Source organism: Chiloscyllium plagiosum, unplaced genomic scaffold, assembly GCF_037043375.1.
Source record: "Chiloscyllium plagiosum isolate Xiang-an unplaced genomic scaffold, Cpla_swu_hap1 HiC_scaffold_15, whole genome shotgun sequence".
Classification (NCBI taxonomy): Eukaryota; Metazoa; Chordata; class Chondrichthyes; order Orectolobiformes; family Hemiscylliidae; genus Chiloscyllium; species Chiloscyllium plagiosum.
Window position 1 is genome coordinate 2501941 of NW_028270153.1, and position 21343 is coordinate 2523283.

A 21343-nucleotide genomic window follows, 5' to 3' on the forward strand; every position below is an offset into this window, starting at 1 on the left:
TTAGTATTTATAAATCAAGAAACATCAAAGATCAGAGTGCATTTATTGCTTGAATGTTCACTAAGTTATCTTTTAAACATAATCACGGAACATATAATAACAAGTTACCACTTGCCATTGAAAGATATGATTGTTGGCATATTAATAAGATGCTGTTTCATGATGAAAAATTCATTTTAAGACAACTGCCCCTTTCAGAAGCAACCAGTACAAATTGATTCTCCATTTCACTGATTCAATGAAATTAATTTTTTTTACAAAAGAAGTTGGCCATATCTCTCACCGCTCAGTACAACTCATCTGCGGTTGGGTTGGTTAATAAACATTATTCACATGTATAAATAATAAAGCCAAATAGGATTACCAAGTTTGAGACTTCGGGAATGATTTGCAAGTCCTCATATTCCTGAATCTTGACTGGGTCAATGTCTTCTACTAGCTCCCAAGTGCTTTCTTCGTAGGGTAGAGAACACCATTTCACCAGGTAATGAGTCACAGGCTTGGAAGACAAAATGTCAAATATTAAACACTGGTCTACTCTCCATTGTAATGGATCACTGATGTGTACCTCAGGTTCATTCACCCAGCTGCTCGGCAAATCCTTCAATGACAAATACTAGGCAATGACTATCTCTAATAAGAGACGATCTGATCTGTCAACTGACACTCAATGATGTTACCATCAATGAATCCCCCACAATGAACATTCTTGGGGTTACCACTGACCAGAAATTCAATTTGACTTGTCACAAACACAGTGGCTACAAAATCAGGTTGGAAGCTAGGAATACGCAGTGAATAACTCACCTCCTGACACCTCAAAGCCTGTCCACCATCTACAAGGCACAAGTCAGGAGTGTGATGGAATACTCATCACTTGCCTGGATGGGGGCAGCTCCAACAACATTCAAGCAGCTTGACACCATCCAGGACAAAGCATCCCGCTGGACTGGTACAACATCCACTTCCTCCACCACCAATGCTCAGTAGCAGCAGTGTGTACCACCTACAAGATGCAGTGCAGAAATTCACCAAAGATCCTTCGACAGCACTCCCAAACACAGGACCGCTCCATCTGGGAGGTCAAGGGCAGCAGATACATGGGAACATCATCCCTGCAAGTTCCCTTCCAAGCCTCTCACCATCCCGACTTGGAACTGCCGTTACTTCACAGTTGTCGAGTTAAAATCCTGGCATTTCTTCCCTAAGGGCAATGTGGGTCAATGTACAGCAGGTAGTCTGCAGTGGTTTAAGAAGATAGCTTACCACACCTTCTCAAGGGTAACTAGGAATGGGTAATAAATACTGGCCAGTCAGTGATGTCGATATCCCCAAAGTAAATAAAATAGTCTTTCCAGCAACTTCTGTTTTTGCTTCTGATTTACAGCATCTGCAGTTCTTTCAGTTTTTAAATGAAAATTTCCTTACACAATAACAATCTATTAATTTCAGTCCTTAAAATCACTGCCTGATTTTGTTTCTAAACAACAAAACTCTAAGTTCACGTCTCCTCTGGGGGAGTTGTCATGCTCCTGTGAAATGTTTTGGGTTTGTTTATGTCAAAGGTGCTATACAAGTAGAAATTATTGACAATTTGATGTAGGTATTCAAAATTTTGAAGAAAAGCATTTGACAGTGAATGAAGAGAAATCTGTTCCAGCTGCACAAGGACCAGTAACAGAATCAGATTTGACATGTAGAAAACAATTTTGGTTTTAAACACAGTGAATTGTTGTGATCTGGAATGCGTGGTCAAAAACGGTGGTGGAAACAGCCCCAACATAACATTCAAGAGGAAACTGGAGAAATACGTGATAGGAAAAGAGCAGGAGAATGGAACTGGAAACCTCTTTAAAATGATGGCATGAGCATAATGGCTGAATGGACTCCGTTCCGTGATGGGTCTATGAGGTTGAGTCAGAGCAGGAACCAAGAGTAAGTCACTTCATGTGAGGAAAGAACTTTCCATCACTGTAGTTGATTTCAGGCAGTGGGTAGTAATTTCATTATAAATGGATGGTTGTTGATTCACTGATACATTTTGTGAACTTGGACACAGCAATTACTTTCTCAAGGCAAATAGAATATATTTCATTGAAGTTTACAATAGAGACATTCTATGTAAGATACAGTATTAAAAATATTCTAAATTCTCTGAATGTATATATCCTCATTGAAAACATAAAAGTGATGACAGTTGTGATACAAAATGAAGCTCTGAATTTACTGCATGGTTTGTAGTAATTAAGATACTGCTTTTAACAGCTGTCAAAGAGGTATGCCATTTCCCTTCATGAGAAGCAGAACTGAACCAGAATGTGGGCTGTCCTGTTTTTCTTGCTTTTCATTTTCTTAAAGACCCTACAGCTGACACAACTTGCATTTGCATAGCAGCTTTAGAGAAGTAAAGCATCTCAAGTCACTTCACAGGAGCGATATCAAACAAGACTTAATACTGAGTCACATAAGGAGATATCATGATACAAGTCCTTTGTTGTCCCTTGTTTCCTCCACCAGAGGAAATAATTTCCCCTCTACCTACCATTTTGAATACTCAATTCGATTACGTTTGAAGCAGCAGGAAAGGGAGCCAAGATAATGCCATTACTAACCTCTGAAGTTTCAGCATCTACTGTATGTGCCACATCCAGGATCCTGTCTACTTCAACATAGTCTGGATTAAATGGTTCCTCATCCGGCTAGGAGAAAACACAACAGATATGTTGAGAAGATTTTGTTGGAATATGAATTTAGTCCAGTCACTGTTAATGGGTCATCATCTCCACTACACTATCCAGGGAAACTGATTAGTCACTTTTGATTATCCGAACAAAATATCCCCGCCCGTGTCGTTTGGATAATCGGTGTAGCCCTGTAATATACAATTTGTTAAAAATTCAGGTCATGTAGTTGTAGTTGTTTATTAGTTTACTTTATAGAATAAAGATTCAACATTTCAGGATTTGGCATTAATTTGTCCTCACTTACAAATTCACCTGAAGTAGGTTCACATTGCTTCAACTGTTGCTTTTGAATAGTTGAATGAGCTGTGAAGGCGAGCAATAATTTTGAACAAATATAAAGAGAAAGTTATTGCAGAAAAGCAGCTCCCAATAGTATCTTCAATCTTCATTTCTTTCCAGTTCGCCATTTCTCACTCTTGAAGGCACTGAGCTTGCTCTGCTTTTGAAGCAGGGGAAAACCCCACAACAACCACCCCTTCTTGGAAGGGCATAATGTAACTGCCCAGCCCCTGGAGTGAGGGAGGGGTAACCAAGGCAGACCGCACTATGCTGATGCCCGACAACAAAACCTGCTCTCCTCTGAAATGAATGAATGAATGATTAAATCCATTGAAACAATTTTTCTGTTTAGAGATGAGTGAGACTCTTGATGCTATGAAATTTCCTCACATGTTTATGAATTGTGATTAAGCTGATAGTTTGAAATAATTTCTTTGTAGTGCTCCACCAGTCTGCATGCACACCATGTGGTTATCAGAACGGACAATAAAAAGGATAGAGAGAACAATCAAAGATGTAGGAGGTAGAGAGGGAAAATTTAGGGGAGGAATTTCAAGGTGTGTAATGTTTGTCATAAGTGGAATTTGAGCAGAATATTCCAGAATGCAGGCGGGACTGCAGAACCAGCCAGGAATCTCAGCATCATCTATTAACACACATGCAATGTTCTGTGGGAGATTATTTTGTGCTTATGCTTCTGTTCCAATTAATTGATTAGATTAGATTGCTTACAGTGTGGAAACAGGCCCTTCAGCCCAACAAGTCCACACCGCCCCGTCGAAGCGCAACCCACCCATACCCCTACATTTACCCATTACATAACACTACGGGCAATTTAGCATGGCCAATTTACCTGACCTGCACATCTTTGGACTGTGGGAGGAAACCGGAGCACCAGGTGGAAACCCACGCTGACACGGGGAGAACGTGCAAACTCCACACAGTCAGTCGCCTGAGGCGGGAATTGAACCCGGGTCTCAGGCGCTGTGAGGCAACAGTGCTAACCACTGTGCCACTGTGCCGCCCACTACCGTGACGCAGTAAGCTTGTAATCTTTAAAACAATATGCACTAATGAATGGAGAACTAGTTTATTTTCAAAACAAATTTTTAAAATTTAATTGACCACAATTGAAGACTGTCAAATAATTTTTTTAAAGTCTTCACAATTAAAAGTGAAGATAGACAATAGGCAATAGGTGCAGGGGTAGGCCATTCGGCCCTTTGATCCAGCACCAACCATTCATTATGATCATGGCTGATCATCCACAATCAGTATCCTGTTCCTGTCTTATAGACAACAGACAATAGATGCAGGAGTAGGCCATTCAGCCCTTCGAGCCTGCACCGCCATTCAACATAATCATGGCTGATCATTCCTAATCAGAATCCTGTTCCTGCCTTATCTCCATAACCCTTGATTCCACTATCTTTGAGAGCTCTATCCAAATCTTTCTTAAATGAATCCAGAGAGTGGGCATCCACTGCCCTCAGGGGCAGAGCATTCCACACAGCCACCACTCTCTGGGTGAAGAAGTTTCTCCTCATCTCTGTCCTAAATGGTCTACCCCATATTTTTAAGCTGTGTCCTCTGGTTCGGCACTCACCCATCAGTGGAAATATGTTTCCTACTGCCAGAGTGTCCAATCCTTTCATAATCTTATACGTCTCAATCAGATCCCCTCTCAATCTTCGAAACTCAAGGGTATACAAGCCCAGTCGCTTCAGTCTTTCAGTGTAAGGTAATCCCGCCATTCCAGGAATTGACCTCGTGAACCTACGCTGCACTCCCTCAATAGCCAGAATGTCTTTTCTCAAATTTGGAGACCAGAACTGCACACAGTACTCCAGGTGTGGTCTCACCAGGGCCCTGTACAGCTGCAGAAGCACCTCTTTGCTTCTATACTCAATTCCTCTTGTTATGAAGGCCAGCATGCTATTAGCCTTCTTCACTACCTGCTGTACCTGCATGCTTGCCTTCATTGACTTATGTACAAGAACACCCAGATCTCTCTGTACTGCCCCTTTACATAAATTGATTCCATTGAGGTAGTAGTCTGCCTTCCTCTTCTTGCTACCAAAGTGGATAACCATACATTTATCCACATTAAACTGCATCTGCCATGCATCTGCCCACTCACCTAACTTGTCCAGGTCACCCTGTAATCTCCTAACATCCTCATCACATTTCACCCTGCCACCCAGCTTTGTATCATCAACAAATTTGCTAATGTTATTGCTGATACCATCTTCTATATCATTAACATATATTGTAAAAAGCTGCAGTCCCAGCATGGATCCCTGGTGTACCCCACTGGTCACTGCCTGCCATTCCGAAATGGAGCCGTTTATCACTACCCTTTGTTTCCTATTAGCCAACCAATTTTCAATCCAATCTAGTACTTTGCCCCCAATACCATGCGCCCTAATTTTACTCACTAACCTCCTGTGTGGGACTTTATCAAAAGCTTTCTGAAAGTCCAGGTACACTACATCTACTGGATTTCCCTCATCCAACTTCATAGTTACTTCCTCAAAAAATTCAAGAAGATTAGTCAAGCATGATTTCCCCTTCATAAATCCATGCTGACTCTGTCCTATCCTGTTACTACTATCCAGGTGTGCAGTAATTTCATCCTTTATAATAGACTCCAGCATCTTTCCCACCACTGAGGTCTGACTAACTGGTCTATAATTTCCTGCTTTCTCTCGCCCACCTTTCTTAAAAAGTATATAACATTAGCCACCCTGCAATCCTCAGGAACCGACCCAGAATCTATTGAACTCTGGAAAATAATCACCAACGCATCCACGATTTCTCGAGCCACCTCCTTCAGTACCCTGGGATGCAGACCATCAGGCCCCGGAGACTTATCAACCTTCAGACCTAACAGTCTCTCCAACACCAAATCCTGGCAAATATAAATTCCCTTAAGTTCAGGTCCTTCAGCCACTGTTACCTCAGGGAGATTGCTTGTGTCTTCCCCAGTGAACACAGATCTGAAGTACCCATTTAATTCTTCTGCCATTTCTTTGTTCCTAGTAATATATTCCCCTGTTTCTGTCTTCAAGGGCCCAATTTTTGTCCTAACCATTTTTTTGCCTTGCACATACCTAAAAAAGCTTTTACTATCCTCCTTAATATTCTTGGCCAGTTTACCTTCGTACCTCATTTTTCTTCTGCGTATTTCCTTCTTAGTAATCCTCTGTTGCTCTTTAAAAGCTTCCCAGTCCTCAGTTTTCCCACTTATCTTTGCTATGTTATACTTTTTCTCTTTTAACTTTATATGTTTCTTTACTTCCCTCGTCAGCCTCGGCCGCCCATGCCTCCTCCTGGGATCTTTCTTCCTTTTAGGAATGAACTGATCCTGCAACTTCTGCATTATACACAGAAATATCTGCCATTGTTCCTCCACGGTCATCCCTGCTAAGGTATTGCACCATTGAACTTTGGCCAGCTCCTCTTTCATAGCTCCATAGTTCCCTTTATTCAACAGAAGTACTGTCACTTCCGACTGTACCCTCTCCCTCTCAAATTGCAGATTGAAGCTTATTGTATTATCCCCATAACCCTTGATTCCACTATCTTTAAGAGCTCTATCTATCTCTTTCTTGAAAGTATCCAGAGACTTGGCCTCCATTGCCTTCTGCATGACACTGTAATCTTATGCTATAAATCCAATGTTTTATGGTTCTACTCCACAACCACCTGAAGGAGGAGCCGCGCACCGAAAGCGAGTGCTTCCAAATAAACCTGTTGGACTATTACCCGGTGTTGTGTAATTTTTAACATGATCCAAGTATTACTGGCCCCATAAATGAAGAAAAAAATTAAATCTAGCGAAAAATGTTTGATGCCCCTAATCTGACAATGACCCTTCAAGTTCCCAGTTGCCCCAAAATGTGCATCAACAATTACACCCCAAGGTGATTCCAAGGTTCACAGCTCTATTATTGAAACATTGAGATAGGTGAAGAGAACGTCCTGGCTTCTTTTGTTAATAAACACACCTTCCAACACAAAGATTTCAAACAAACATCAAGGAGTTCTCAGATCACTAACCTATGGGATGCACTTCTGACCATGAGTGTATTTGGGAAGAAACATAATAAATTGGTCTGAACTGCCTTGATACAAACAGAAGCCAATAAGTATGAAAACCCAGACAATGAGGGAAGAGGGCCACAGGAAATGTTGGAGCAATATTCAAAATCAATAAGCCCCACACAGTCAAGAAGAAGAAATCCCATCCAGAATGAGATACAGCCAGAGTGGGTAATCACTGGGGAATTTGGAGGCAGTGTGGGAAGACAGTGCAAAGAGGAACGAGGTGCTTTCTGCTTTTCTTGGCTCACAGTTGGTATGTTTTTTTTAAACAGAATAAATTGAAATCCAGGATAAGGGACCCAGCACAAGAGAGTGACATCAAGGTAAACTGTAAGTTCATAGTTTGGTTATAGCTGCTAATTTGGCTATTATAGCTTACTTCAGATTAAAGTAAACAGGGGAACTATTTGCAGGCTACAACCCACAACAGCAGCAGGAATTTTTTAAAAATCAAATTAAGAACTAGGTCATTAAAACAGAGATGTTGGGCAAGGCGATGCAAACACACGATCTGTGAGCTTGTGGACCCCATTGTGGTTCAGAGTGACCACCTCTGTAGCAAGAGGAACTCCAGCTCAGAGTTGGTGAGCTCGGAGTCTGAGCTTCAAACACAAACACATCAGGGAGGGCAAGTGTTACCTGGACGCTGCGTTTCAGGGGTCAGTCACTACCATGAACTACCTCAAATTTGGTCAGTCATCAGGGACAGGAGAGCGTGACAAAGCAGGCAGAGGGAGCTGGAGATAGTGCTGAGGAAGCCTCACTCCTTGAGCTTATCTAATAGGTTTCAGGTTCTTGCTCCCTGTGTGGATGAGTGTGGGGGCTTAGGGAGGATGAGCAAACTGACCATGGCACCATGGTACAGGGAGTCAGTCATGAGAGGAGAGAAAAGGTAACTGTAGTTGTAATCAGGATAGTAAAGTCAGGAGAAGAGATCGTTCTGAAGCCAGGTTCTAGAGTTCCGAAGTCTGTGTGGCCTGCCTGGTACCCAGGATCAGAATATCTCATCTAAGATGCAGAGAAACTTAGAGTGGGACAGGAAAGATCCATTTGTCATGGTCCATGTAGATGCCAATGATATACCTAGAAAGAGGTTCTGCTGAGGGAACATGAGCAGTTAGGGACTAAATTAAAAAGCAGAACCAAAAAGGTAATCTCTGGATTACTACCTGGGCCACCAACAAATTACCACAGGGCAAAAAGAGTGAAAAACTGAATAGGTCCTTTATACCAGCAACAAACCAGAACTTCAAGAGAGTCAGGGGACAGAGATGAGTGTAGTGGCCTTCACTGAGGACAAGGTGTTGAACAAGTTGAAAGGTTTGAAGGCAGATAAATCACCCAGAATGGGTAGATTATACCCCAGAGTTCTGAAGGAGGTAGTCAAGGAGATTGTGGAGGCATTGGTGCTGATCTTTCACAAATCACTGGATTCAGGGAAGATACTAGAGGTCTGGAAAGTGGCTCATGTAATACCCTTGTTTAAAAGGGAGGGAGGCAGAAGACAGGAAACTGTACAACAGTTAGCCTGGCCTTGGTTGTTGGTATGTTATCAGAGTCCATTATTAAAGATAAGATTGTGGAGTACTTGGAAGTGCACAGTAATATAGGGCTGAGTCACCACAGCTTCGTCAAGGGGAAGTTATGCCTGACAAATCTGTTAGAATTATTTGAGGTGGTAGAAGGCAATTTAGACAAAGTAGTGTCAGTGGATGTGATCTATGTGAATTTCCAGAAGGCCTTTAATAAAGTGTGTTACATGCTGTTAAAAGCCTATAGTGTTAAGAGGCAAGGTACTGGCATGGATAGGGATTGGCTGACTGGCAACAGGCAGAGAATAGGTATAAAGGGGTATTTTACAGGATGGCAGCTGGTGACTAGTGAAATTCTGCAGGGCTCAGTGTTGGAACCACAACTATTCATGTTATACATTACATGGATAGTGGGCACTGCTTAAATACCAATCTTTTCCAAGCTGGCAAGGATTTCCAAAATGGTGGCGGCAAAGGACATTCCAGCCAGAGCTCATCCAGTTCTTTTCTCTTTTTTTCTCCCACAGAAGGCCCCAAGTGGGGAGAGGGGGGGAGAGACAGCAGGCCCCGAGTGGAGAGGGGGGGGGGGGGGGTGGGGAAGGGGCAGAGAGAGAGAGATAGCAGGCCACGAATGGGGAGGGGGGCAGACAGAAATACAGCTGGGAACCCGGTCAGGCCACTTGGTAGCCCTAATAGGTCTTCCTTTTTAGCTTTATTTCTTAGTTTCCTAACCTATACTAAGTATAGCTTAAAGTAGAGTAACCTTTTTCTTTTTTTATTTTCTCTATTTTTGTAGCTAATATTTATACCTACGTACTCTGTACCTAAGATGCCACTGTTTGCTGCTGACATTGTACATTTTTCACTGTACTCCTGTTCTTTTATAACTTGAGTCCACGTGACAACAAACCTAATTCTATTTCATCAGTTCTGAAGAAGGGTCACCAGAGCCAAAACATTAATTCTGTTTTCTCTCCACAGATGCTGCCAAACCTGCTGAGTTTTTCAGCCATATTGGTTTTTGTTTCAGATTTCAGCATCTGTGATTCTTGTAGTTTTTTGTTTCGGGAAATTTTCAATTAGTAAGGGGATCAAGGGTCACAGGGAGAAAGCAGGAGAACGGGATGGAGAAACATATCAGTCGTGATGGAAAGGCAGAGCAGACACGATGGACTGAATGGCCTAATTCTGCTCCTATGTCTTATGTCTCATGAAAAACCCATGTCAAAAGCCATTCTCTTCAGCAATTTGAACGCAGTGTCAGCAGCCTTGTGATCGCAAAGGTTTCTGCGAAAGTATGTGATCAATGTGATTATCCATCAGCTGAATTATCCTCTTTATCTATGAATGTGAATTATATTCAAATCACCAATCAAACATGGTTACGGGAGCAGATGAATGATGGTCCTCTGCTTGAAAAATACAGCTAACAGCCTTTACTAACAAATAAAGATCCATTCCAGAATGAAGGAAATTGATGTAATTCTATAATCTGAATGTACTCTGAGCATATAGTCTTGTTAAAAAAAACTAATCTTCTGCCACCCCTTTACCTCAACAAAAAGATTTTTCATCTGGGCCCGTTTGGTCCTGAAACGTTTGATTTTCTGGTGAATCCTTTTGTCTTTCTCCAGCTCCTCCACCGTGGCCCATTTGCAGTGCAGGTAAGAGCTGTAATGTAAAGGAAGATCGTAATTACTGTATGCTGACTAATGAAGCAACTTATCTTCATATAGTCAAACCCTGAGGATATTCTAATGTTTCCTAAAGCCAATGAAGAGTACACATTAGGGTAAGTAGGAACTACATTGCCAACATCCCACAAACAGCAAAGCTTGGCAGATAATTGTTTTAATAATGTTGGTTTAGGGATAAGTACCAGTAAAACTCTCCTGCTTTTACTGGTCTCCTCAAAGCTGCAAATGGGAACACTGTTTAATATCACGTCAAGAAGGCTGCATCTCTAACGTCGTCAGTACTGCAATGGAGTACTGGAGAAAGTGAGGGCTCGGACCCATGGCCTTTTGACTCAGCCATACAACATGGAACAAAGAACAATACAGCACAGGAGTAGGCCTTTTGGCCCTCCAGGCCTGCGCTGATCCATATCCTCTATCTAACCCTGTCACTTATTTTCTAAGGATCTGTATCTCTCTGCTCCCTGCCCATTCATGTATCTGTCTAGACACATCTTAAATGACACTATCGTGCCCATCTCTACTACCTCCGCTGGCAACACATTCCAGTCACCTACCACCCTCTGCATAAGGGTGGCATGGTGACTCAGTGGTTAGCTCTGCTGCCTCACAGCGCCAGGGACGCAGGTTTGATTCCAGCCTCGTGTGACTGTCTGTGTGGAGTTTGCACATTCTCCCTGTGTCTGTGTGGATTTCCTCCGGATGCTCCAGTTTCCTCCGACAATCCAAAGATGTGCAGGTCAGGTGAATTGGCCATGGTAAATTGTTCATAGTGTTCAGGGATGTGGAGGTTAGGTGCATTAGTTAGGGGTAAATACAGGGTAGGGGAATGGTTCTGGGTGGGTTACTCTTAGGAGGGTCGGTGTGACTTGTTGGGCCGAAGGGCCTGTTTCCATACTGTAGGGAATTTAATCTAATAAAGAACTTCCACGCAAATCGCCCTTAAACTTATGCCCTCTCACCTTGAACTCATGACCCCAAATAATGGAGTTGCCCACTCTGGGAAAAAGATTCTCGCTATCCACCCTGTCTATACCTCTCATGACTTTGGAGACTCAATCAGGTCCCCCTCAACTTTCTAATGAAAATAAGCTTAATCTACTTAACCTCTCTTCATAGCGAGTGCCCTTCAGACCAAGCAACATCCTGGTGAACCTCCTCTGCACTGTCTCCAAAGTATCCACATCCTTTTGGTAATGTTGCAATCAGAACTGTACACAGTATTGCAAATGCGGCCGAACCAAAGTCTCATACAACTGTAACATGACCTGCCAACTCTTGTACTCAATACCCCGTCCGATGAAGGAAAGCATGCCGTATGCCTTCTTGACCACTCTACTGACCTGCATTGCCACCTTCAGGGTGCAATGGACCTGAACACCCAGACTCTCTATACATCAGTTTTCCCCAGGGCTTTTCCATTTACCGAATAGTTTGCTCTTGAATTGGATCTTCCAAAATACATCACCTCGCATTTGCGTGAACTGAAATCCATCTGCCATTTCTTTGCCCAACTCGCCAATCTATCAATATTCTATATCTATATCTGTATTCTCTGACAATCCCCTTCACTGTCTGCTACTCCACCATTCTTAGTGTCATCTGTAAACTTGCTAAGCAGACTACCTATACCTTCCTCCAGATCATTTATGTATATCACAAACAGCAGTGGTTCCAGCACGGATCCCTGTGGAATACCACTGGTCACAGCTCTCCATTTTGAGAAACACCCTTCCACTACTACTCTGTCTCCTGTTGCCCAGCCAGTTCTCTATTGATCTAGATAGTACACCGTGGACCCCACGCAACTTCACTTTCTCCATCAGCCTACCGGGAAACCTTATCAAGCACCTTACTGAAGTCCATGTACATATGACATCTACAGCCTTCCCTCATCAATCAACTTTGTCACTTCCTCAAAGAATTCTATTAAGTTGGTAAGACATGAACTTCCTTGCACAATACCATGTTGCGCATTACTGATAAACCCATTTTCTTCCAAATGGGAATAGATCCTATGCCTCAGTATCTTCTCCATCAGCTTCCCTCCCACTGACAAAGAATGTGACGCAGGAAAAGCAGGAGAATTGACGTTTTAGGCATAAACCTTTCATCAGGAATTCCTGCTGAAGGGCTTATGTGCAAAACATCGATTCTCCTGCTCCTCGGATGCTGCCTGACCAGCTGTGCTTTTCCAGCACCACACTCTTCAACTCTGATCTCCAGCATCTGCAGTCCTCACTTTCTCCTAGTTGATTATGTCCCTACGACTGACATCAGGCTCACCGGTCTATAATCATCTGGATTATCCCTGCTACCCTTCTTAAACAAGTGGACAACATTAGCAATTCTCCAGTCCTCCGGGACCTCTCCTGTGTTCAAGGATGCTGCAAAGATATCTGTTAAAGCCCCAGCTATTTCCTCTCTCTCGTCCCTCAGTGACCTGGGATAGATCCTATCAGGTCTGGGGCCTTGTTCACCATAATGCCTTTTACAATAGCCAACACTTCCTCCCTCCTGCCTGTCTTCATTTAATCCATGTCCTTAATGAGATCCCTTTCTAAATTTTGGTCTCTGGATGATTATCCATTACAAATACTAGGTTGACTGGCTTACTAGCTGATTCATTTCACAGGGTCTTTCACAGGGAAATAAACCCTTTGATCCAACTAGTCCATACTGACCAAGATCCCAAACTAAACTGGTCCCACTTGCCTGCATTTGGCCCATATCACTCCAAATCCTTCCTAGCCATTCACATATCAAAATGTCTTTTAGATGTTGTAGCTGTATCTCAATCCATCACTCTGTCTGGCAGTTCATTCCACACACTAACTGCTCTCGTGTTTAAAAAAAATTGCGCCTCTTGTTCTTTTTTGTCCCCTCACCTTAAAAACATGCCCCCTAGTTTTGAATTCCCTCACCTGAGGGAAACGAAACCACCTGATGATGGAGCAGCGCTCCGAAAGCTTGTGCTTCCAAATAAACCTGTTGGACTATAACTTGGTGTTGTATGATTTTTAACATTGTCCACCCAAGTAATCCAACACTGGCACCTGCAAATCTTGGCTATTCACTTTATCTATGCCCCTCTTGATATTATAAACCTCTATAAGGTCACCCCTCAACTTCCTACACTCCAGTGAAAAAAATCTCAGCATATTTTTATAACTCAAACCCTCCAGTCCCGGCAACATCCAAGTAAATCTTTTCTGAACTCTGAAACTTAATAATATCCTCCCTATAGCTCTATCACTAGGTCAAGGCTAACAGTGAATACAACTCCCTCATGTTCTCATACAGTAAAGGTTTGCCCAAACCATTCTGAGGGAGTTGTAACAGCATGTCACAACATGGATACTGACTCTGTTTCTACAGCATAAGCACTTACCAATGGTGCAATGCAATCAACTAACTCACTCCCAAAAATTGTACAAATGTAACTGCCTTCCAGGGAAAAATCTCATTTCAGCATTTATACCTTGAAGCTATTAATCAAGAACACAAAGTGATTTTTTTAAAAATCCGTTAGCAACCTATGCAGATCTTGGTGAATCAATGAAATGCGTTTCTGTCCTTCAGTAGTCCTGAGTTGTCTGAGTGGAAAAACCTATGCAAATCACTAGGCCTTGGTGATATTACAAAGCAAAAGACATCATTTGAAAAGACCCTGTGAAATGAATCAGCTGGTAAGCCAGTCTACCTAGTATTTATAATGGATAATCATCCAGAGACCAAAATGAAGAGAGGGATTTCATTAAGAACATGGGTTTAATGAAGACAGTCAGAGTGAAGAACTAGAAAAAACAACAAGAACAATACAGCACAGGAATAGGCCATTTGGCCCTCTCCGTCTGTGCCGCCACATTCTGCCCTTCCATGCTAAACCTGTCTTCACTTACAGGATCCCGCATCCCTCCAATCCTTTCCTATTCATGTATTCGTCCAGGAGCTTCTTCAATGCTGCTATTGTATCTGCTTCCACCACCTCTTATGGCAACACATTCCAGGCACTCACCTCCCTTTGTGAGAAAAACTTGCCTCACACACATCTTTTGAACGAAGGCAAGCATGCCAAAGGTTTTTTTTTTAAACTACCTTATCTACCGTTCGCTGAGCTGGGAATTTGTGTTGCAGACGTTTCGTCCCGTCTAAATGTAGTGGTTTGAATCTGCCGCTTTCGGTTGTCAGTTCCAGCTGTCCGCTGCAGTGGTCGGTATATTGGCTCCAGGTTGATGTGCTTATTGATTGAATCTGTGGATGATGCCATGCCTCGAGGAATTCCCTGGCTGTCCTCTGTTTGGCTTGTCCCAGTCGAATTAATGTTGCTTGTCATCTGCGTGTGTGGCTTCTAAGGATAGCTGGTCGTGTCGTTTCGTGGCTAGTTGGTGTTCATGGATACGGATCATTAGCTGTCTTCCTGTTTGTCCTATGTAGCGTTTTGTGCAGTCCTTGCATGGGATTTTGTACACTACATTGGTTTTGCTCATGCTGGGTATTGGGTCCTTCGTCCTGGTGAGTTGTTGTCTGAGACTGGCTGTTGGTTTGTGTGCTGTTATAAGTCCTAGTGGTCGCAGTAGTCTGGCTGTCAGTTCGGAAATGCTCCTGATGTATGGTAGCCTCACAAACCTTATTGAGTTCTTTGAGAAGGTGACCGGGCAGGTGGATGAGGGTAAAGCAGTTGATGTGGTGTACATGGATTTCAGTAAGACTATTGCAGAAAATACAGCAGCATGGGATTGAGGGTGATTTAACAGTTTGGATCAGAAATTATCTAACTGAAAGAAGACAGAGGGTGGTGGTTGATGGGAAATATTCATCCTGGAGTTCAGTTACTAGTGGAATACTGCAAGGATCTGTTTTGGGTCCAGTGTTTGTCATTTTTATAAACGATCTGGTTGAGGGTGTACAAGGATGGGTTAGTAAATTTATGGATGACACTAAGGTCAGTGGAATTGTGAATAGTGATGAAGGATGTTGCAGGTTACTGAGAGACCTAGATAAGCTGCAGATTTGGGCTGAGAGGTAGCAAATGGAGTTTAATGCGGAAAAGGATGAGGTGATTCACTTTAGAAGGAGTAACATGAATGCAGAGTGCTGGGCTAATGGTAAGATTCTTGGTAGTGTCGATGAGCAGAGAGATCTCTGTGTCCATGTACATAGATACCTGAAAGTTGCCACCCAGGTTGGTAGGGTTGTTAAGAAGGCATACAATGTGTTAGCTTTTTTTGGTTGGGGTACTGAGTTTTGGAGCCATGAGATCATGCTGCAGCTGTACAAAACACTGGTGCAGCCGCACTTGGAGTTACATGCAGTTCTGGTCACCGCATTATAGGACGGATGTGGAGTCTTTGGAAAGGGTTCAGAGGAAATTTATTCGGATTTTGTCTGGTATGGAGGGAAGGTCTTCGGAAATGCTTAGGAGGCTGTTTTCGTTAGTGAGAACAAGGTTGAGAGGTGACGTAATTGAGACATATAAGATAATCTGAAGTTTAGATAGGGTGGTTAGTGAGAGCCTTTTTCCTCAGATGGCTAGCACGTGGGGGAAAAGCTTTAAACTGAGGGGTGATAGATATAGGACAGATGTCAGAGGTAGTTTCTTTACTCAGAGAGTAGGAGGGGCATAGAATCCACTGCCTGAAACTTTATTAGACTCGTCAACTTTAAGGGCATTTAAATGGTCATTGGATAGGCAAATGGATGAGAATGGAATGTTGTTGGTTAGATTGTCTTCAGATTGGTTTCTCAGGTTGGCACATCGAGAGCCAAAGGGCCTGTATTGCGCTGTAATGTTCTGTGTTCTACCTGTCCGTGAGAAAAGTTGTGTAGCAGAAGACCAAAGAAGAGACGACCCAAGAAAATCTACAGAGGAAAATCGACAAAGCTGACTGGTTTTGAAACGTGATTTTTACAAAAAGAAATCTTAATTTTTTTTTATCAGATCAGTATTGTAGACTGGGAGATAAAAGGTAGGTTTAATAGAAAGGAGTTGTAAATAGTTGTTGTTTTAATTTTCTCTGTTGGACTTAAAGAATAAAATTGTTAATTTTTACTTTAAATAGTGAAATCTAGGATACTTCTTTGCCTCTCGAAATTTAACAGATTATGGCTCGAGGTGAGCTTCTGTCTGTCGGGTTTAAATTAGCAGAGGGGTTTACTCCATGTCATAACAGTATGAATTTTTACATGACAAAATTCCATTAAATCTTCCTTCATATTAGATTCCAGCATTCTCCTGACAATGACTGTCAGGCTAACTAGCCTGTGGTCCTGTTTTATTTTTCTCTCTTTCCTTTCTTGAATAATGATGTTAGGTTGGCTCACTTCTAATCTATTCCAGAATTTAGGGCATTAAAAAAAATGTAACTAGTGCATCCACCTCCAACTGTCTCTTCTAGAACTCTAGGAGGCAGGCTGTCAGGTCTGATAATTTCTGATTTTAGCCCCTTCTATTTGTCCAATACTTTATTATCCACTTTAGTTTCCTCATTCTTCAGTCCCTTGGTTATCTTTGATTTTAGGTATATAATTTCTCATATTTAGAGAAGGCAGATACAAAGCATTTACCTAATATCGAACTAACCCAGCTTCATTGCACAATACATCTACAAAAAATTGGTTCCGAGTTGTCTTAACAAATGGAACTGTTTATTTGTTGATGGGATGTGGGTATCATTTGTGAGGCCAGCATTTATTGCTCATCTCTAATTGCCCTTGTAGGTGGTGGTGGTGAGCTGCCACCTTGAAACATTGCATTTCATGCCTTGGAGGAGCACTCGCTGTTTGTTCAGAAGTTGTTTCAGGATTTTTGACCCAGTGATAATGAAAGAACAATGATATGGTTCTAAGTCAGGATGGTGTGTGAATTGGAGGGATGTGGTATTCTGATGTATCCCCTTGTCCCTCTATAAGGTAAGGATCACTGGTTTGGAAGGTGAAGTTAAAGGGGTCTTGTGAATTGTTGCAGTGCACCTTGTAAATGGTGCTTGTTGATCCCATTGTGAATCAGTGATGAATGGTGAAGTGATGCATGGGATGGCTCATCACATCACAACTTAAAACCTGTTGTCCTGCAATGATATTAATGAATGTGCTCTACATCCTCAATGGCCTTGTCAAACTTGGACCACATTGCTTTCGGACAGATGTCATTCTGTCCTCAATGCAGTCTAAGTGATTATTTTCTGATTTAATGTTATTTAATTTTATTCTTTATTCCCTGTAAAGCTATCTTACATTCTTGAGCTGAAAATGTGTTGCTGGAAAAGCGCAGCAGGTCAGGCAGCATCCAGGGAACAGGAGAATCGACGTTTCGGGCATAAGCCCTTCTTCAGGAATGAGGAAAGTTTGTCCAGCAGGCTAAGATAAAAGGCAGGGAGGAGGGACTTGGGGGAGGGGCGTCGGAAATGCGATAGGTGGAAAGAGGTCAAGGTGAGGGTGATAGGTCAGACTGGGGTGGGGGCGGAGAGGTCAGGAAGAAGATTGCAGGTTAGGAAGGCGGTGCTGAATTCGATGGATTTGACTGAGACAAGGTCGGGGGAGGGGAAATGAGGAAACTGGTGAAATCAGAGTTCATCCCTTGTGGTTGGAGGGTTCCTAGGCGGAAGATGAGGCGCTCTTCCTCCAACCGTCGTTTTGTTGTGGTCTGGCGATGGAGGAGTGGGAGGGGGAGTTGAAGTGTTGAGCCATAGGGTGGTTGGGTTGATTGGTCCGGGTGTCCCAGAGGTGTTCTCTGAAACGCTCCGCAAGTAGGCGGCCTGTCTCCCCAATATAGAGGAGGCCACATCGGGTGCAGAGGATGCAATAGATGATGTGTGTGGAGGTGCAGGTGAATCTGTGGCGGATATGGAAGTTTCCTTTGGGGCCTTGGAGAGAGGCGAGGGGGGAGGTGTGGGGGCAAGTCTTGCACCTCCTGTGGTTGCAGGGGAAGGTGCCGGGAGTGGAGGTTGGGTTGGTGGGGGGTGTAGATCTGACGAGGGAGTCATGGAGGGAGTGGTCTTTACGGAATGCTGATAGGGGAGGGGAGGGAAATATATCCTTGGTGGTGGGGTCCGTTTGGAGGTAGCGGAAATGACGGCGGATGATGCGCTGTACATGGAGATTGGTGGGGTGGTAGGTGAGGACCAGTGGGGTTCTGTCCTGGTGGCGGTTGGAGGGGCGGGGCTCAAGGGCGGAGGAGCGGGAAGTGGAAGAGATGCGGTGGAGGGCATCGTCGACCACGTCGGGGGGGAAATTGCGGTCCTTGAAGAAGGAGGCCATCTGGGTTTTACGTTTTTGGAACTGGTCCTCCTGGGAGCAGATGCGGCGGAGTCGAAGGAATTGGGAGAATGAGATGGCGTTTTTACAGGGGGCAGGGTGGGAAGAGGTGTAGTCCAGGTAGCTGTGGGAGTCGGTCGGTTTGTAGTAGATGTCTGTGTTGATTCAGTCGCCTGAGATAGAAATAGAAAGGTCGAGGAAGGGGAGGGAGGAATCTGAGACTGTCCAGAATAATTTGAGGTCGGGGTGGAAGGTGTTGGTGAAGTGGATGAACTGTTCAACCTCCTCGTGGGAGCACGAGGCGGCGCCGATACAGTCATCGATGTAGCGGAGGAAAACTGTTGACTATCCATAATCAACTTATTCCTTTCCAGATGATTATAAATCCTATCTCTTATAACCTTTTCCAACACTTCACCCACAACCAAAGCAAGACTCAGAGGTCTATAATTTCCAGGGTTGTCTCTACTCCCCTTCTTGAACACGGGAACAAAATTTGCTATCCTCCAGTCTTCTGGCGCTATTCCTGGAGACAATGACGACAAAGATCAAGCCAAAGGCTTGGCAAGTTTTGGTTAAATTTTAAATCAGGCAGGTTGACTCTGGTGAAGACAATGCCCTGATAAATGAGCCAGTGGATAGTTGTTAAGTTGAATTACACTCTATACTAGAGGCTGCACAGTTAATATGCAGGGCCCTGTTCTTTGTAAACTGAAAAAATGTGTACACACGTTTCACATGTTCTTGCCCTGAAGGACATAGCTGCAAGAACAGATCTGATAGGTGGTGAGAGAGACCAACAGGTGGAAAAGATCTTCTTGATCTCACCCTCACCAATCTAGCTGCCTCAGGTGCATCAATAACAGGTAGGAATTGCAGCAATTCTGGAGAAGTTATCCCATCATGTTACCTGGGATGGCCACCTCTCTAAATTGGACAGACTTTGAACAGATCTAGCAACTCCAAACTAGATGTCCATGAGGCACTGTGGGCCATTTGCAGCAACAGAATTGTACTCAGCTACAATTTGCAATCTCATGCAACAATCTTCAGCTTGAAATGTGGAGCAGACGAGAGATCTTGGTTCCTTCTGGAGGTCGCCATTATCAAAGATACGGGTCTTCAGCAAATTTAATAATTTCTTAATCTCCACGGGATTAAGAAATGGGTGAATTCGATGGCTAATATAAAGGCTAAAGGGCCAGAAAGCATTCCAGCAATAGTACAGAAGACTTGCCCCAGAAGCTGAACTAGACCAACTATATAAATATTGTAAGAAAAAATGAGGACTGCAAATACTGGAGATTTGAGTTGAGAGTGTGGTGCTGGAAAAACACAGGTCTGGCAGCATCCGAGGAGCAGGAATGGTAAAGGCCCTCCATCAGGAATGGCAAAGGCCCTCCATCAGGAATACTGTGGTTAGAAATGGGTCAAATCTGTCAAATTCTGCAATGAATTCACTTCCAGTCTCCACAACACCTGTCCATTATAAGGTACAAAGTGGCTCAGTGGTTAACACTGCTGCCTCAGTGCCAGGGCCCTGGGATCAACTGCAACCTTGAGTGACTGTGTGGAATTTGAACATTCTCCCAGTGTTTGCGTGAGTTTCTACCAGGTGCTCCAGTTTCCTTCAATAGTCCACAGATGTGTAGGTTAGGGTGGATTGGCCAGGCTAAATTGCTCCATAGTGTCCAGGGTTGTGCAGGCTCGGTGGGTTAGCCATGGTAATGTGGGATTATGGATATAGGGTGAGGGTGTGGGTCTGGATGGGATGGTCCTCAAAGGGTTGGTGCAAAATGGCCTCTACCTGCACTATAGGTATTCTATGATTCTAAATCAAAAATAGGATGGAATACTCCCTATTGTCTCCAACACTTCAGTTTTGCTTTATCGAGAAGGAAGCAGCCCACTTTATTGGCACTGCATACACCATCTTGAATATCCACATCTTTCACCACCAATATACAATGGCAGCAACGTATACCGTCCGTAAGATACACCACAGTAACTCACAAGGGCTTTCTGACAGTTCCTTCCAAACCCCTGACCTCTACCATCAAGCCAGCAGATACATGGAACACCTCCACCTGCAAGTTCTTCTCCAGGTCTCTCAGCATCCTGACTTAAAACTCTATCGCTGCTCCTTCACTGTCACTGATTAAAATCCTGGCTCTCCCTTTCTAACAGCACTGGGTATTCTTCCACCCAAGAACTGTAGTGGTTTAAGGCAGCAGTTTACCACTGCCTTCTCCAGTGCAGTTAGGGATGAGCAATAAATACCAACCTTAACACTGATACCCATACTCTTAAACAAGTACAAAAACACTTATATGTAGAATCACTGGAAGCAGGCTATTCAGCCCATCGAGTCCACAGTGACCCTCCAAAGAGCATCCCACCCAGACCCACCTCCCCTACCCCTGTAACCCTACATTTCCCACAATTAATCCACCTAATCGACACATCCCTGGGCATTATGAGCAATTTGGCACTGCCAATCCACCTAATGCGCTCATGTTTGCTGGTCATATATGGCTAGGTAGGAATATAAGCTGTGAGGAGGACATAAAAGCTACAAAGAAGGTAAGTAAGTGGGCAAGGTAGCGCATGCAATTTAAGCTTGAGAAACATGAGGTTATTCAGGGATATGTTGGGTTCCAAGTGATAAATTGTGTTAGGGGACTCTTTAGACAGAGGCACAGACAGATGTTTCTGCAGTCAATACCGA

At 43.4% G+C, this 21343-nt stretch overlaps 1 protein-coding gene across 7 annotated transcripts in view; it reads right to left on the bottom strand.

Moving 5' to 3' along the window:
- The window catches only part of chd6 (chromodomain helicase DNA binding protein 6), a 266964-nt gene that overhangs the window by 106195 nt on the left and 139426 nt on the right, over positions 1 to 21343 (bottom strand). For all 7 annotated transcript variants that reach the window (XM_043710968.2, XM_043710967.2, XM_087994672.1 and 4 more), the window contains 3 exons: positions 10216 to 10333; positions 2613 to 2699; positions 365 to 499 (listed from right to left, as the gene is read on the bottom strand). In XM_043710968.2, the coding sequence (XP_043566903.2) occupies positions 365 to 499; positions 2613 to 2699; positions 10216 to 10333 (340 nt within the window). The remainder of the gene's footprint in view (positions 1 to 364; positions 500 to 2612; positions 2700 to 10215; positions 10334 to 21343) is intronic.